The sequence below is a fragment of the Notolabrus celidotus genome, chromosome 14 (genome assembly GCF_009762535.1).
Source record: "Notolabrus celidotus isolate fNotCel1 chromosome 14, fNotCel1.pri, whole genome shotgun sequence".
In the NCBI taxonomy this organism is placed as follows: Eukaryota; Metazoa; Chordata; class Actinopteri; order Labriformes; family Labridae; genus Notolabrus; species Notolabrus celidotus.
Window position 1 is genome coordinate 30,741,319 of NC_048285.1, and position 18,299 is coordinate 30,759,617.

General features: G+C 41.0%; 2 protein-coding genes across 3 annotated transcripts; one reads left to right on the forward strand and one right to left on the reverse strand.

Moving 5' to 3' along the window:
- Positions 1-1,411: 1,411 nt before the first annotated feature.
- LOC117825187 (cytochrome P450 2F5-like) lies at positions 1,412-8,857 on the forward strand. Its single transcript, XM_034700875.1, has 9 exons — positions 1,412-1,717; positions 3,096-3,258; positions 3,358-3,507; positions 4,199-4,359; positions 6,158-6,334; positions 6,536-6,677; positions 6,852-7,039; positions 7,124-7,265; positions 7,417-8,857. Exons 1-9 carry the CDS (start codon positions 1,547-1,549, stop codon positions 7,599-7,601), a joined length of 1,479 nt encoding a protein of 492 aa, XP_034556766.1. The 5' UTR covers positions 1,412-1,546; the 3' UTR covers positions 7,602-8,857.
- A 165-nt stretch (positions 8,858-9,022) lies between these two features.
- LOC117825189 (cyclin-dependent kinase-like 1) lies at positions 9,023-17,777 on the reverse strand. Of its 2 annotated transcripts, none has more exons than XM_034700877.1 (10): positions 17,669-17,777; positions 16,919-17,100; positions 16,472-16,593; positions 15,344-15,416; positions 13,832-13,922; positions 13,268-13,468; positions 10,616-10,698; positions 10,460-10,516; positions 9,545-9,697; positions 9,023-9,209 (listed from the first exon to the last, which is right to left on the reverse strand). In XM_034700877.1, the coding sequence occupies exons 2-10, from the start codon at positions 17,084-17,086 to the stop codon at positions 9,114-9,116; spliced, it is 1,044 nt and encodes a 347-aa protein (XP_034556768.1). In that variant the 5' UTR covers positions 17,087-17,100; positions 17,669-17,777; the 3' UTR covers positions 9,023-9,113. The 2 variants fall into 2 exon arrangements, with proteins under 2 accessions (XP_034556768.1, XP_034556770.1); XM_034700879.1 differs by lacking the exon at positions 17,669-17,777 and adding an exon at positions 17,280-17,625.
- Positions 17,778-18,299: the final 522 nt, after the last annotated feature.

Here is an 18,299-nt window from a genome sequence, read left to right on the forward strand (position 1 = left end):
ACATTAAAAGAAACAGACAATAGCATAAAGTAAGAGTAAGAGAGAGAAGTTGCCGCTGGAGTCCAGCACGTCCGTATCAGCTGGAGTCCAGATCGTCCGCAGCAGGAGGACGTCTACGGCAGCTCAGAGGAATCTACGAGACAATGGAGCTCAGGGACTCCAGAAAGGTCTATGGTTAGTAACTTTAATGGGACAGGCAGAGTTAAAGTAAGTGATGAAGGGGTTGGGGGGGAAGGGGGTGAGCTAGGATCCCAGTGTGTCAGTGTGCCAGTTCCCCCGGCAGTCTAGGCCTATAGCAGCATGACAAAAGCTGGTCCAAGCCTGATCCAGCTCTAACTATAAGCTTTATCAAAAAGGAAAGTTTGAAGCCTACTCTTAAAAGTGGAGAGGGTGTCTGCCTCCCAGACCCTGACTGGTAGATGATTCCAAAGGAGAGGGGCCTGATAACTGAAGGTTCTACCTCCCATACTACTTTTAGAGATTTTAGGTACAACTAGCAAGCCTGCATGTTGGGAGCGTAGAGTTCTAGAGGGGTAATAGGGCACTATGAGCTCTTTAAGGTACGAGGGTGCCTGATTTTTAAGGGCTTTTGAAGAGCTCTAAATGCCTTCACTCATGCTAGAGAGTCTCCAAAAGTAGTATGGGAGGTAGAGGCTTGGTTTGTTGGCTCTTCCCGACTGGAACTAAGTTCCAGCGATGGTCAAAACAGACATCCCCTCTACTTTAGTCTGTTTAAATCTTTCAGTTTGAATAAAGCTTAAAGTTAAGTCAGACTCGGACTTGCCTTTCTACAGATCTTTTCTCCTATAAGCTCCTCCTCCTCCTCACCTACAAATCCCTGCATGCCCTTGCCCCCCAATACCTGGCTGACCTCCTCCACCAACACACTCCATCTCAGAACCTACGGTCTTCGGACTTGGGTCTGCTCTCCATCCCCCCGGACTAAACTGCAGACTTTTGGAGACAGAGCCTTCAGTGTGGCAGCCCCACTGAAGTGCCCCAACCCTGGACAGTTTTAAAAAAACAGTCAAAATTCACTTTTTCCTCGAGGCCTTTCCCCGTTAGATATCCCCACCTACCCCCCAGACCCTCTACCTGACCCTCTGAAGCTACCTTTGGTTTCTTGAAAGGCGCTATAGAAATACCAGTCATTATTAATATTAGATCCTCCTCCTTATAGATAGAGGGAGACTGAGGGGCACTTTGTGTATTCCTACCAAGTCCAGTTTCCTTTCCGGATCAAGCTTTGAATTACAAGTCAATTATATGTAAAGTTATTGCTTTTCTGAAAACTTTCGAAGCTTACACAACTGAGGCAATAACGACCTTTGGCTAGACCTGCAGCAAATACATGGAGGAGTCACATATTGTGCCTTTAACCCCTTTTCCTGTTTGGCTACATTCCACTAATCAGCGCGAGATCAGGCAAAAGGTTGACTACCTGACGTGTGCAGCTGTATTTATACATCAGCTGTCCTCTCTGCAGACATAGTCCTATGATAACTCTCAGGAGATAGAAGCTGAGTGTTTATTTTCCTGGAGCATCATGGAGCTCTCTGTCACGTTGCTTTCTGCAGGGCTGCTGGTTGTTTTGGTGTTAGTGTTACACCTAAAGAGCAGAAAGAAGGTTTGTTTACCTCCAGGACCTTCTGGCCTGCCTATCATTGGAAATCTGCTGCAGCTGGACAAGAGAGCCCCGTTCAAAACTATGAGAAAGGTATGAATAGTTGATGGGTAACTTGTTCTGTAATAATATAAGTTCATTTGTAACCTACTTACCTTTATAACTGTGACAGTTTATATCTGCTTTGTTCTGCATGTGTTTTCTGCACAGGAGAGGCATGCACTTGGAGTTAACTGGCTGTTAATGCAATCCTTAGAGACATAAAGTTGATTTTTAATGTTTTCTACCCATTTTATTTCCTTAACCAGTCTCAGTTAAAGTTGTGTTTGTCACTTGTATAATGTTTTTATATGGAAGCCCTAAAAAGAGGTGGTTAAATACATTTTATTTTCACTGTTTTCTTGAGATTACAAGTTAATTTCAGGTGTTTTGTTGAGATAATGAGAAAAATAAGTCGAGATCTTGAGAAAACTGTGAGGATAAAATGTATTTAATCATGTCCTTTTAGAGCTTCTGTACTTAGGATAAAAGGAGCAAATTTATATGGTAACCAAGTAACTTCAGGTAATAGGAAAGTTCTATTCTCAGTTTCTTTATTATGTTTTCTGTTTTTTTTTCACAAACAATGTTTAGAAAATTTTGCCTCTGTACAGAATAAAAAGACATTTTGTCACGAGACATTTATCTTACAGGTTGAAGATCAAAAACACAAAAAACAAGCTTCATTCTCTGAACAAAGCAAGATAAATGATCCCGTTATCACAAGGAAATATATTTATCTTTATTCTTTATTTAACCTTTATTTAACCAGGTAGGTCATTAAGAACAAATTCTTATTTCCAGTGATGACCTGGCAAAAGACACAGCCTTTTGAGGGGTAAAGGTTCAGGGAGAACAGTAATGAAACAAACACAAGAATAAAAACATAAAAGACAAGTTAAACATGACAGGACAGGACAGAACAGAGCAAACAGCGAACAGCGTCAGCAGGAGTCCAGGATTAAAAGGATTAAAAGCAGGTGCAGGCGTGTTTAAGAGTGTCCATGAGAGAGTTCCTGAAGGCTGGTTTAGTGAGATGTAGTGGACTAGTTTTAAAGTTTTCTGTAAATTGTTCCAGTCTGTGGGCACAGCAGACTGAAATGATGACTGACAGATGACTGACTGTGTTTTGGGGATTTCCAGCAGGATCAGGTCGGCTGAACGTGTGTTGTAAGTGGAAGGTGCAGGTTAAGTTGAGATTTCAAGCTCACAACCTTTTAATTCCTGAGATAACGCCAAAATGTCCTCGTTATCTTGAGAAAACTGAGAAAAAAATATGTATTTAATCCTGTCCTTTTAGGGCTTCTGTATTTTGGTGATAGTCCATGTTTATATTTGGTTCCCCTGCACTGAAATGGGGTTTGTGTACATGTGTTCCTTGCATGCCTGTACAAGAATCAGAGGCATGCTTGTTTCCCTTTTGAACCTCCAGCTCGGTGAAAGCTACGGTCCTGTGGTCACTGTGTACCTGGGCCGTCAGCGTGTTGTGGTCCTGGTGGGGTATGACGCGGTGAAGGAGGCTTTGGTGGACCAAGCAGATGACTTCACTGGAAGAGGACCTGTTCCTTTCATGGTCAAAGCTACCAAAGGCTATGGTAATTGGAATTCTGCAATGCTTTGTAAAGTGTCTGCAAGTCTTTTTAAAGTCTCACCTGTAACCTGATGGTATTTTTTCATTTCTTCAAAATCCTCAGGTTTGGGGATCAGTAATGGAGAGCGTTGGCAACAGCTGCGTCGCTTCACCCTGACAACACTAAGAGACTTTGGGATGGGACGTAAGGGGATGGAGGAGTGGATCCAGGAGGAGGCTAAGCACCTTGTGGCCCGCATAAATAGCACCAAAGGTTAGTATGTGTGCATGTCAATGACTTGCTTTACTTGTCCTGTGTGTTTGCTCTGTCACAACAAGAGAGGAGGACTCTTATCTTGTTCCAATAAACAAATGTGAACTTGCTTAAATCCTGAATTATGGAATGAGCTTCCCCTCCACATTAGACAAGCCTCCTCACTGTCCATTTTTAAAACTTGTTTTAAAACCCATTTTTATTCCTGCATGAGACTCTGCTCCTGTTTTAGTGTTTTATGGTTTGTTTTTAATTATTGTTTTATTGTTTTATTATCCTGTGTTTTTATTGTTTTATGCCTGTGTTGTTTGTCTGTACCAGGACTCTGTTTTGGCTGTGGTTGTTTTTAAAGTGCTTTATAAATAAAGTTGAGTTAAATAAAAAGTAAATAAAGCACAGCTAGAGTCAAACTGGACTTTGTATTTTTAGGATGAATGGCAAACTTGAGCTGTTGTATTTTTAGTTTCAGAGTACTTTGTTAAATACAATGTTCCAGAGAGTGACTGATGTCATGACCTTTAAATAACGCGCCAACAGGATTTGAGTCATTGGAAAGCACATTTCAGCTTCACTCATGCACCTCGCCTCTAGAAATCCACAGCCCACCACTGAAGAGCAAATAATGTAGAGCTTTAACAGCACATACGGCAAAGCACCTTTTTTTAAATCTATATTTTTCCTTTCTTTCCAGGGTCATCATTTGATCCAACATACTTCTTGAGCGGCACCGTGTCCAATGTGATCTGCTGTTTGGTGTTTGGTCAACGCTTCAGCTATGACGATGACCATTTCCTCCACCTCCTGCAGATAATCACAGATATCCTGAGATTTGGCAGCAGTCCCTGGGGTCAGGTAAGATAAGAGATGTTGCACATATCATGAAGTGGCATGGTGGCTGGGTTTAGTGATGAAAAAAAAAAGGCTGAACCAGAGCTGTACGATAAATCGATTTGATTGATTAATTGGCATTTTTATTATTAGCATAAATATTTAAAGCTGCTGTGAGGAACTTTTGTTTTGTATTGATTCTGGCACCCCCTTGTGGACAAAGTGATACCTCTTATCTCTTGTCCTATACATGCAAAAGTAGTCTTTTCAACAGAAACCTCTTCCTGTTGTCTTTTAACAGTCAACTTTATCAGGCAATGTGATTATTTTCCATGAAAACAGTCAAATAAAGGCTGTTTCTGAAGCGAGATGTCCATCATCTGGCCTAAAACCTACCCCCTCAGGGCGGTTTCAGGCATTAAAAATGACTACAGAGAAGGGGTCAGTGTTGTTGCTGATGGTCTTGTTTCCTATTGAAGGTCATAAAGAGGCATCGGTATCATTTTCAGTCTGTTTCTCAGCCAGTTCAAAACTCCTCATAGGGCCTTTAAGGAAAAAAGAATGTTGGAACTGAAGATAAAAACCACACACCTTATGTCCTGTACCTCTGCTTACATGTGATGCAGTTTACTTGATTTGTATATACCTTCAGGGATATAGGAGACACTTTTTATTCATCTGCAAAAATGTGAAGTTTGATGAAAGATGTATTTGCACTACATCTATCCCAAGCGTGCCGGATACGGCACTGGTGGTGAGGCTTTCAGCAGTGTGACTGCCCCCTGGTGGCTGGCTGCAGTATAGGTCAAAAAATCTGTCAGTCAAACTTTAAAAAATAAATACACGTCGTACGAATGTTTCTCACATCCGTATGCTGTGGTTATATGTAGTTAGTATTTGACTGTTTTGTGTTCAAGGCCTCTTTTTCCTGAAAAGTTTCTTTTTCGTTAGTTATTAGAGTTTAAAAAACGGGGTTTTACTTCCGGGTTTGCTTTGATTCACAGCCGCCGTAGAACGAAACTTCAAATGACACACAGCGTCTTGTGACGCTACGCTGTAGGGCGGAGCTTATTACAAAGGCTTCACAGGCTCTGGCTGCACAATGGCGGCGCCCAGGAGAGGGATTTTTTGGCTTCAGAACCGTACAACGGGAAGAGGCGGAGCAACGCTGTCCATTTTTATTTACAGTCTATGATCTATCCCAATGGGGAAATTGATCTTTTTTCAGCAATAGCATAAAGAATTTAGTTTTCAAGGAGGTTAATTCTAGAAAAGACTTTTATTTTTACTTTTTTGAAGTAGTTTTTGTTCATGGTGCTTAATGTCACAGTCAAAGAAATTATTGTTTTCCTGAGATGGAAAATTCAGTCTCTTTAAGTTGTACTGCTTTGTTTCAAGCCAGACATCTAGCTGAACATTATCCTGATTTTATGACTATTTTCAGGAGAAAAACAGAAAAATCGATTAAAATCCTAAATTGAGTTTTTTGTAAAAAAAATCTGAGATTTTATTCTTAGGCCAGATCGCCCAGCCCAAGGCTGAACTGAAGAAAACATGCAAATGGACAGCTTTAGAGATTTTTTCTAGTTGAACGTGATTCTTAAGACACATTCTTACCAAGATAAAAAGGTTGCAAAGTTCAGAAACTACATCCAAGGTGATGGTTTGCACATTTTCCTTTTCAGGGAGTGATTTGAAGAATGTGCAGTGAGGGCCAGGGCATTTTTTATCAGAGCAGCACCTCAAATATTAAAGGTTGGAGGGCTAACATCTGGTTGCTTGACACATTACTCACAGGATGCATTTCCTCCCTCCCTCACAGCTGTATAATGTCTTCCCTTGGTTGATGGAGCGGCTCCCAGGTCAGCAGCACAACATATTTGCCAGAGTTGAAGAACTGAGAGATTTCACCATGAAAAAGATCCAGGAGCACCAAGACACGCTGGACCCGAGTTCACCCAGAGATTACATCGACTGTTTCCTTCTTAGACTCGTTCAGGTACGGTAAACTCATTAATCAGACAGAGACTCAGAATATAAGGTCAGGTGTGTTTATTAAACTCAGCATGTGCAGAATGTTTCCTCATAACACTTCAGAAATGAATTCAAAGTCACACACATGCTTGTTTTAAAGTTATTTCACATCTTGAACTTTCATATCAGTTTTTATACTTCCTGTTTTGTTTTGTTCTTCTTCCAGGAAAAGCATCTTCCCACATCCGAGTTCCATTATGAGAATTTGGTGTCAACAGTTTTGAATCTGTACCTGGCAGGAACTGAAACAACCAGTTCAACTATTCGATATGGAATTACTGTGCTGATCAAATACCCCAAAATACAGGGTAGGTCACAGAAACCAAAGTGAGGGGAAGAACTCAGAAACAGGCTCAATGCATCCAATGATGGTTGTATCAGATGGATTTTTAAACCTTGTGCGTTCTTGTGTTTTATGTGAGCAGCAGGGTTTCTGATGTGGAAAAAGGCAAATGCTATATGTTTTGCTTTTGCCTGTGCAGAGAACATGCAGCAGGAGATCGACACTGTGATTGGTCAGGAACGCAGTCCTTGTATGGAGGACAGGAAGTCCCTCCACTTCACAGATGCAGTCCTCCATGAAGTCCAGCGTCTTATGGATATTGTCCCTATGAGCGTACCTCGATACGCGGTGAAGGACATCTCTTTCAGGGGTTACACTATTCCCAAGGTATTGTGGTTTCGCCTCCTGAAGTGTCTTGACATAAAAAAGGGCCTCCAACAAATCTGTACCATGTGATTTCTGTCTTAACAGGGTACAATGATTGTTCCTTTGTTGCACTCTGTGCTAAAAGAAGAAGAACAATGGGAGACCCCTTGGTCCTTTAACCCTCAGCACTTCCTGGACTGTAATGGCAACTTTAAGAAGAACCCTGCATTCATGCCCTTCTCTGCAGGTAAGTTATTTAAACTTCATTACTATCTTTTTAAAATGTTGCTGAACCTTGTCTTCTTTGCTAATCATGCCTTTTCTGAGCTATAATGGAAACACATTTTCTCCCCTGCCTGTATAATATATAGACTATCACTGGTTTGATTGTTGTTCAGGAAAGAGGTCATGTGTTGGAGAGTCCCTGGCTCGAATGGAGATTTTCCTCTTCATGGTATCACTTCTGCAGCGTTTCACCTTCTCTGTGTCTGGCGGACCTGACAGTGTGGATCTCAGCCCCGAGCTCAGCAGCTTTGCCAATGTGCCTCGTAGATACAACATCATCGCAACACCTCGGTGCTAAACCTGGCACAGGCATCAGGCTTTTTACTGCTCTTATTAAACTCTTTAGAATGTAATCATTTGGCACCACATGCAGCAGCTAGATTTCCTCTTGTGATTTTCACTGCCTCTTTTGTTTTCCGACACAAGTGAGACTCTGTATGTTGGCCTTGTTTCAGCTTGGGCTGTAACAAGACCTCCTCTCCTGAGGAGTGTCACAACAACAGAATCTCTTTTGATAAGCACTTTTTAGTTTAGTTACCTCCCTAAAATCATGTCTTGACAAACGTTCATGGAAAAATGTTATAGAGTAGTGAGCCTATTGGCAGAAGTGTAATATGATATTTACAGCGATTGTGTATGGCACCTGATAATTGTGTTTTAAAGCTTGAAGCTTTAAAGGGAGCTGGAGTCTGCCAGAGAAAAACTGAACATTACACACTTTGAAAGGGAGACTGAGGGGAGCTGTTATCAGTCGTTTGCAATCTGTGAATCTGCCACGAGATGCCAGTAAATCCTTCATTTCAGTCCTCTCAGTCCATGAGAGGAAAACCTCACTGCAGGAACTGAAAGTGGCTCAATGTTTTTGTTCTGGATCAGCTTTAATGTACGCCTTAGTTGACTATCTGTCTTCTTTTTCAGTAAAACAAAATAAAGATCACATGATAAGCAAATAAAAACATTTATTATGATTTATTTCAATGTTTTAAAAAAACTAAAAACAGATTATTTTGGTCTCAGTTCAGTCGGTCCTCCTGTGACTCGTCCTAACCTCAGGGACCCCTTTTGTTCACAGCCTGCAGCGCAGTGACGTATTGCGAGAGTTACATCTGTAACCTGATGAGTTCAAGGTCAGCCGATCAGTCAAGCAGCGTGTCAGGCTGTCAGTTTGTTGAGGCATGTTCAGGTGTATCACTGTCCGGTGTCCCAGTGAATGTCGGGCTCAGAGGATCGTTGTCAGAGACTGAGGCTGCAATTCGTTTAAAATTACTTCAGAGTGTCAGGTGTCAAGGCAGATTTTTACTAAACCTTAACAAAGACTGTGTTTCTCATCAAGTATATCACATTACTGTTGTATGGTCAGTCCTTCTTTTGTTTTTATAATACAAAATGTACATGAGTAATAAAGCAAACTAATGCACCGATTCATTTTATATATTTGTAATAAAATACATCTGAAAATAAAGATTACAAATGGTAATCTTTACCATGTAAAGCCTGTATGGACCTGCTGTGTGACTGAAACTCTAATAAACTCTAGTACTTCTGTGAAAGTGATGATGATGGCACACTGTTGAGCTTTATGATATCATATGTGGTGATAAGGTGTCATCAGCTCTGACACTAACCGTATTCTTTGGTCGCCCTTATTAGTGTACGGCATGTAAAGAATATGAAGTGATGATGAAACTAAAATACACTTTCTTACTGTCACACCAAGAATGAATGCATCTTCAAGCCGACTGTATTGAAACAACTCCACAAAGCATACAGGAGCACAACTGCGCCTGTCAAAGGTTGGTTGGGTGTTCTGCTAGATGTTGGGAAGGTGATATTTATGTTTCACCTGCTTCTTGACGTCTGGAGCAGGGGAGATGTTGCTGTTTGGTAACTGAGGCAGGTACTGAGCCTATAGAGAGGAAGAGAGTATTATAAGGATGAATGTTAGAGCTAAACACCTGAACTGTGACCACCTTTGAGGACCTCTTGAATTGATGGTTTATCAGGGTGTCAGGTGGTGACAATAGAAGACCACTAACTGTGTGTCAATGCTTCTTTTGTGGACAACAAGAAAGCAATACATGGAAGACTATGAGCTGTCTTCATCTAGCTTTGGCTCTGATGACCAAACGAGTCCCTGCAGAGCTGCAGTGTCCAACACAGACAAGCAAGGCTGTAGCAGGGTGCACTGATTTTGCATCTGGGGTTCTGGGAGACTTTCTTTGCACCATGTTTCATACGTACCCCTGGCTGCCTGCGACGAGACACTTTGTCGTGTCGTCTCCCGGGACGCTCGCTCTCCCGGCCCCAGTTTGCTCCTCCTTCCTCCTGGAAATACGGCAGCTCCAGCAGCTCCTCACAGGACAGCCGGAGAGACGGGTCCATCACCAGGCATGACTGCTCACACACAGACACACAGAGTTTAGCTTGTTGTATTTACAAATTATTAGAATGAGAATTAAAAGTATTGAGTCATTAGTTTGTCTGAAGTTGTTTGCCCCAAAATACTGGATATAAAAGAAGAGTATGGTCTAGACCAGGGGTTCCCAAAGTGTGGGTCTGGACCCCCTGAGGGGTCGCAGGACACCAATGGAGGGTCGCAAGATGTTGTCAAGATTTTTCCATTTTTTTTAAGTAATCTAAATGTGCTCATTTTACCCATTATTGTAAAAATATTGACAACATTTGTAGTTACATTTGAAATAAAACCCTGCAAATCAGTATATTTCATTAGTTTTCTGCCTTTCTTTTTTGCCAGATGAGTCCTAAAGTTAGGGTTAGGGTTAGCTAACAGTTAATTATGTAGGTAAACTAATTTTGAAGTTGAAGTAAATGAAGTATGAAGCAACATTTAATCACTTCGAGGGACAGTAGAGGTCACAAGTCTTTGGCACCTGGTCTAGACCTGTTGTTTTAGCAAAGCGTCTCGAGGTTACATTTGTTGTGAATTAATAGATAAATAAAGATTGATGGATTGATATAATGTTTTCCAGTTTCTTGAGTTTAATCACTCATTTAAGAACTTCCATTTTCAGAATAGATCCCTTAATGTTGGCTTTTAATGGTGCAATTCCTTATCAATTATTGGCCAACACACACAGTCTACTGTCAATACTGCTGGATCAGTCATGCTCCATAACACCCTCTAAAACTCTTTACCTTCATAACCTGGAGGGCGTGAGAAGAGACTCCGTGGAAGCGTTTCTCTAAGGGCTCCTGAGAGCAGAAGAAGGTTAACATTCACAGCAAACACACTTAATTGCCTCTGCATTAACAACATGCTGTGTGCATTCGAAACAGAAACCGGATCCTTACCGTCGTGTCGGGTTCAGGAATACTGACTCCGCTGAAGAAGACGTTGGAGCGGAACACCTGCTGGTGGCGAGGGATCAGGTCACCTGAGGTCAGAAGTGAGTCATTCAAAGGCTTAATCTAGTACCAACATCTCATTAGTGGGAAGAAATATCACAGAGAGGTGTGAAGATACTTAAAACATTGAAATCCTGAAATTAAAAAAATTAAAAAGTGAAACAATAAGAAGCTGAATCCAGATGAGGAGAGGGGAAGTTAGGTAAAGTTTCTTTAGAGTGGTAACCTCACTGACCTCAGTGCCATTCTCTCTTGTAGCACATATTTAGATAAGCTTTGATATGAAGTTGTTTTTGCACTCTGATCTTTTAGACCCCCTCTGCCTTCTCCCCTGTTTTTATTGATAACAAAGTAGTGGAGATTGTGAACCGGCACAAACATCTCAGCACTTTCATAGATAGTAAACTCACATTGGAGCATCAGGTTGACGCTGTCTGCAAAAAGGCTCATCAAAGAATGTACTTTTATCATAAGCTCAGGGGTTTTAATGTCCACAAGACATGGTTTTCTGGTATGGGTCGACTAGTCTGAAAAATAAAAAGAGACTTCAGGCTTTTGTGAAGAAATGCAGCAGGGTTGCGGGCACATCCCTGCCTGACATGTCAAGCCTTTATCAAGCCAGGACCCTCAGCAAAGCCTGGTCCATCGTGGCTGACCAGTGCCATCCTCTTTTTTGTGAGTTCCACCGGCTTCCCTCAGGCCGCAGATTGGCAATGCCAAAAAGCACAAATAGGAAGAGAAACTCTTTTGTCCTGGTAGCAACTGGCCTGCTTAATGATGCCACATAACTATTGTTTTTATGTTGTTACTGTTCTAAATGTTTTAATGTTGGTGCAATTAAATGTAAAAAAGAAACCTTGAACCTTGATATAGACTAATTCATGCATGCAATCATGGTAACTGATGTGTTTCTTCTACGTTGGATTTGCACTCATTTTCAAAGTTTCATTCTCAGCAGTCATTAATAGTTTCTTTGTTAGTTTGGATGATATTTACTGTTAATTAGTAACTCACAAGCACATGCAGCTCCAGCCTGTTCTCTCTTGCTGACCAACCATTGCTAGATGATTAATGCCATTTGTGATATTTCCTGAGTGGTATTGTAGCATAGACCAGGCAGCCTGTTGCACCAGCTGTGAGTAAGTTCAAACGTAGCCTAGTTTGAACGTAACTTCTCATTTAGGATGGAATTTACACTCTACTAACGTTTTGTGCATTGCACCAGCTGAGATAGTTCCAGCATAAGCCTAAGTTGCAACTTAATTCTTACACTTGGGTCCTAGTAGGTGTAAAGTCCTCCGTAGAGTATATCGGCTGCCATGGTGCATCGTTTTGAAAAGTGGGATGATGAGGAGATACAGAGGGTCCTCCCAGCTATATGACGTCTGCAACGTGATATCCACGAGAGATTAAATCCTTTGGGCAAAATATGATGACAGAGATTTGCCCTCCTATGATTAACATATGTTGTAGTTGATAATTGTACCACTCGATGTCACTTTTATTACACACACCGTAGATTAAGGATTTAGACTGTAGTTATCACCTTACTTTAGTTTGATTCAGCCGTTGGTCAGTTCTGAGACGATTAGGCACGAAAGATAACAGTGCATCCAAACTGGTGCATTCCTCTGATTGGCTGCTGGAAGTGTATACGTCATATCTGCAACAATGTTTTGGTTAGTTTGGACGTTACTGTCTACTAGTTAAGATGAACCTTACGTCTCTGTGGTGAAACCAAACTATGTCACAACTTAAGTTACAAACTAACTAGTTTCAGCGTTTGGTTTAGTGAGGACTTTACACCCTAACTTAGGACACAACTTATGCACAGCTGGTGCAACAGGCTGCGGGGGTTCCCAAACTTTTCAGCCTGCAACCCCCAAAATATAGGTGCCAAAGACTCGCAACCCCCACTGTCCGTCAAAGTGATTTAATGTGTCTTCATTTAGCTGGTCTGCAGAAAACTAACCTACCTATATGAGCATGTGTCTGTGTTTCCTGTGCCTTTATGAATTAGCCTACTGCTGCTGATGCTTTTGATAATGAACTGTTCACTAACCCTAAACTTAGGAGTCATGTGGCAAAAAAGAAAGGCAGAAAACTCATTAGATTTTATATTTTCAAGGTTTCATTTCAAGGTTAGCATCTATTTTTATTGATATTTTTTACTGTAATGGGTAAAATGTACTATTTTGAGATAACTTGAAAAAAAAAAACATCCTGGAAGACATCTCACAATACCCCATCTGTGTCTTGCGCCCCCCCAAGGGGGTCCTGACCCCCACTTTGGGAACCCCTGCCTTAGACTACTGCAAGTGTTTCAACAGTGAAGTATCGGATTAAGTTATGTTCACTCAATCGCCAAAAGGTGGTGATAAATCAGATAATAGAAATGCTGAAGCTTTTACTTGTGAGGGTGTTTTCACACCTGACTCTTTAGTTCAGTTCACACAAACTGTGATGGTGAAGTGTCAAGACAGCAACAGCACATGAGATCTGTAAACTGATGCTTCTATTTCTGATTGTATTGATGTAAGTTTATAAAAGTGATAGGTAGATTTTGTCCACAAAGTTTCCATCACTGTGATCATGTACCTAAAGTTTTACGGATGAGGTAGAGCTGGTCGACATCAGACTTTCCAGGCCAGAGTGGATTCCCGTGGAGCAGCTCAGCGAAGACACAGCCGAGAGCCCACACATCCACAGGAGGCCCATACTGAGTATCCCCCACCAGCAGCTCAGGGGCCCGGTACCAGCGGGTCGCCACGTAATCTGTGTAGTCATCCTCCGGTCCCGCTGAGAACACAACATGCAGACACATGATGATAACTTGTGTGGACACACATACACTTAGATACTGAACACTGAACGCTAAATAACACACACATTGTAGAGGAAGGGATTACAAGGCATGCTTAATGACTACATGACTACATGTTAATGTATGGTAACACAACACTGAAACCCAAAGCAGGAAGGGTAAACAGAGACACACTCCACAGAGGTGCACTAACTGGCTGAGTGGTCCTCCTGTGCATTGAAACACTGAAAGTGAGGAGGCTATCGGCCTGAGCTGATCCAGGTTCCGTGTTGAATAAGTCATTAGAGGCACATTAACGCTAAACGCACATAAATGCACCGAGTCCCTGGGTGACCTACTCAGGATGCGGGCGAAGCCGAAGTCGCAGAGCTTGATGACTCCGGTTTTGGTGAGGAGGATGTTTTCTGGCTTTACATCTCGGTGGATGCACTGCAACATAAACACAACATACAGACTCAGGGTCAAGATTTGGCAACGTGATACACAGTCCTTTAATGACACAGAGAGAGAGAGAGAGAGAGAGAGAGAGAGAGAGAGAGAGAGAGAGAGAGAGAGAGAGAGAGGGTTAGACAGAGATGCACTTCCTCCTCCACTGTAGCAAGTTCTCTTTACTAAGAGATTCCCACTACAGGGAAATTACTAAAATAGTAACAAACTTCCCAGCATTAACCCCAAAAGAGAAATTCTCAGTTCTCCTGGGGGAAGGGTCATATATGGTAAATATGCATCTGCCTGTCACAGCCTGAGGGACGCACCATCCCATAATATTTGATTTTAGGTGAAGGTTTTATGAGTATACCGCATCAAGTGAGGACATTGAGATATGCTGTATGGGTGACACCATTGTTCATTAAGGTGTATAAAATATGTCATATATGTATGTGTATGAATCTTATGTGCTTTGGCAACAACATGTCTTTGTTCATGCCAATAAAGCAAATTGAATTGGATTTAAATATATTAAGGTTGACAGATTAGAAGCAGGCAAGGAGGAAAAATAACAAGAGATCAGAAGCCTGTACATGTTCGATATTGAACCTGAAGAGTGCATTTCAGTCACTGAGACTTATTTGCACTGAAATAAGATTGCATTTAATTTCGTTGTACTTGTGACAATGACAATAAAGATATTTTATATTCTATAGTCTATCCTGTACAGACGTGTGGCCTGGACGTATGTTTTATAGACATTAGAGAAATTAATCACAAGTTATGTGTTGCAAATTTCTGGACAGCTTCATCTAATGCTCTGATTTTTTCCAGACAAATACTTTTTACTGAAAACAGATCCAGTGAATTATCAGCTGGTTGGAAGCGATCTCAGCAGCCAAAGTATACAAGTGAACTACTCTAAATTCATTTTGCAAACACAAGTATTTTCAGACGGAATAAATTGATAGTCATAACTTGATAATGATTATGCAATGATTCAGTTGAAAACATTTTCAATTTTTGAACTGTTAAGAAATAAAGTAAAAACACATCTTAAAGACATGCTCAGATCTTTGAGTTCTTCTTGACACAATAATAAGAAGCCAAATGTTCACTGAGACAAATTTGGTTGCTGCAGTTCTTTTTCCTTCACAACATCACTGTTGTTATGCTCTGGGTTTTTCCAACAAACAAGACTATTTAGATAATTCATTAGTTAATCAATGCATGACCGATATGGTGAGTTAGAAACAGCTGCAAAGACCAGTGACTTCAATTTCCTGTACAAATGGCATCGACAAATTTTGTGAAAACACAAACTTGTATCCTAAGATGAGAAGAAAGAGGGAGAAAGGAAAAACTGTGACCAAAAGTCAATAATAAACTTGTAAAAATCACTGGATTAGAAGTATACTGACATGGTGCTTGTGGCAGAAGTTCACAGCCTGCAGAGTCTGCCACACTATGCTCTTCAGCTGCGCCTCTGGAACCCTGCACACAGAGAACAGACAGAGGAATATTGATTGTTATAACAGGAAGAAAGCCCAGCTTATTTACTCCTCATCTATCATTTCAAAAAAGAAGTGGTGCTTTACACTGCCCTCTTGTCACCCAGGTAACCTTAGGCCTGTCTCTAACAGCAACAGCGCCTTTGTTTTCAGGAGCAGCTAGAGTTTCTGCTGCACGGCCTTGTGGGAAAGGGGAAAAATGGTCAGCTCGCCAATGTGGGTTAGTGTTGCTGCGTGACTTCACATGGCAAAAATCACACTGAGATCTTGTGACTGCAGGTTGCACGAGTAGAGCTCAAAGCCTGGAAAAAAACAACACTTTCCTTTAATATCTAAATCATATTTTCATTTATTCGTATATCCCTCCCTCACTCTCCAACGTCCAACCAACTTTCTACGTCATTTAAATCTCTTGGCAACAGTGTTAGCTCCCTCTTTGTCATTCACCCACTGCCCTCTTCTCTCAAACAGTAAACACAGCATGAGCAATACGATATTGTGTGCGCTAAAAATAGACTTCCTTAAAAGAGAGGCCTCTTCTGCAGTGATGGAAGTGTTTCTATTATCAGCTTCAGTTCATGCCGCAACATGAAAATATAAAGTTACTCCATCAGAGCTGAAGAAGCAGGTAGTTTTGGATAGTTTAGTCTTAAATTATGTGTCAAAATGACTAAACTGGTTATAAGTTTTGAGCAACTGCTACCTTCAATGTGTAGCTTTCAAACAAAGAAGTAGGAAGCACAGTTTGTCTGTATGACTTGCTTTAAAGTTACATGTTGAGGAAGTACTCAAATGAACTACAGCTGATTCAAATACTGCACTTAGGTTTAGTATTTGAGTAGAAACAGATAATACAAACACTGCAGAAGATTGAAAGTGACTAACTATCTTCAACTTTGAGTGTATGCAGCCTGTATCTGCTGTAAATTATTACTCAAACTCAGGACACTGATGAGAGAATGATTAAAAGTCAACAACACATCACACACAGGTTACACCGCAGCAGATGGGAGTCTGCTCCTGTCGCTCCTGACCTACCCTCGAGGGTGTCGGTCCAGCTCATTGAGGACCGTCTGTTCACAGAACTCAAACACAAGGTGGAGCCGTCTTTTCCTCCTGAAGACCTCGAGCAGGTTGACCAGATTCACGTGTTTGAGCTGCTGCAGGGCCAAGAGACATCATGGACAAGGTGTCAGAGTTTAAAAGCAGAAAAAGTGTCCTTATATTTTGCAGACTTTTGTTGAACTTCTTGAGTCTTTAATTTCCCCCTTGTACATGAGAATGTCATAAAAGTGTGTATGCATGTTCCTACTTTTATTAAATGTTTTGCATGATAATAATATTAATATTTGTGCATGACAAGACAAACAAACATCCTTCATATCCTAAGTGAATACATGCACCCCTATGTAAGTGCACGTGTACCCGTGTGGTGTTAGATGTGAGCAAACCTGATACTATCTGGTGATACTAATCTCTTCTCACCTTCAGCATGCGTATTTCTCTCAATGCAATCTTCTTGATTACAGGGTCATCTTCAGACTCCACAAACTTCTTGATGGCGACTATCTGCCCAGTGTCTCTGTGTCTGCATTTAAACACCACACCATAGGACCCCTCACCGATTTTGGCCAGCTTTTCATATTTCTCCATTGTTCTGTTGAGGTCTGTCAAAAGAAGAGGGGGGAGATTATCACACATTTAACAACCCCTTATTAAATATGTATTTATGTTCTGGGTTGTCAGTGTTCCTCAGCTGTTATACAGCTATTTATATAAGAATTAAGAGACACCTGGTTGCAGGTCTTGCAGACCACAGCACAATCAGAGTCGTTGCAACACTCACCTGTCCAGACGCGTAAAGGGTCTTCATTTACAAGTCAGCAGATGATGCAAGTCCATCAAAAGTCCCCAAAGCTACATGTAAGCTCATGCAGAAGCTTCTCTAAGTCCACCACAGTGTAAATCCATAAAGTCAGATGTGGGTATATCCACAGTAAGGACCTGAGAGGTCTGTTTCTCTGTCTCTTCTACCCGCAGCTATTACGCACTCCCCTGTCTCCTCGTCCTGCGCGTCGTCGCTGCCTTGGTAACGTCCTCTTGTTGTTAGTCCCCTTCTTCTTCAGCACTGCCCACTAACTACACCAAAGTTTGTTTTTTCAATGAAGTTTAAAAGATAAAACATATGTCCAGACACAGAGAAAGAATGAGTCTTCATTTCGACGTCTGACTTACCCAGAAGAAGCAGCAACAGTGAGACAGACGCTCAGACACCAATTCAGAAAGCTGGCTGCGGAGGTTATAATACGCACTGGAGTACACATGCGTTGTAACCATGGGAACAGCTGGACGACAGGTGAAGTGAACGCGCATTTACAGAGTTAATAATAATAATAAATAAGAATACTCAAGTCAACTTTATTTATAAAGCACCTTTCATACATAAAAACATGCAGCCCAAAGTGCTTCACAGAATAACAGAGACAGAAAACAGCAATGATAAAATTATAAAAGGCAGGATTATAAATAAAATACTTAAAAATTAAATAAAATGAACACAGTAGAATTAATAAAATAAGTAAGAGTGGAAAGAAAAGTTCAAAATAAGGTAGTGTTAACAAGATCAGATGAATACAAGAAATAAATAGATAATTAAATAAGATAAATAAATGTTAAAGCAATGATTCAAATAATAATTAAACAGAATTAAAATAATAATGCAGTCCAGGGCTGTTCATGCTGGAGCCGAGGGGTCCATAATAGTCAACTTTACCTTCTTCATCATTATAATCTATCTGTTCTTTTGCTGTACACATCACACACTGTGTGTTTGGTGTGTTTGCAGCAGGTTTTAATGTTTAAAGAA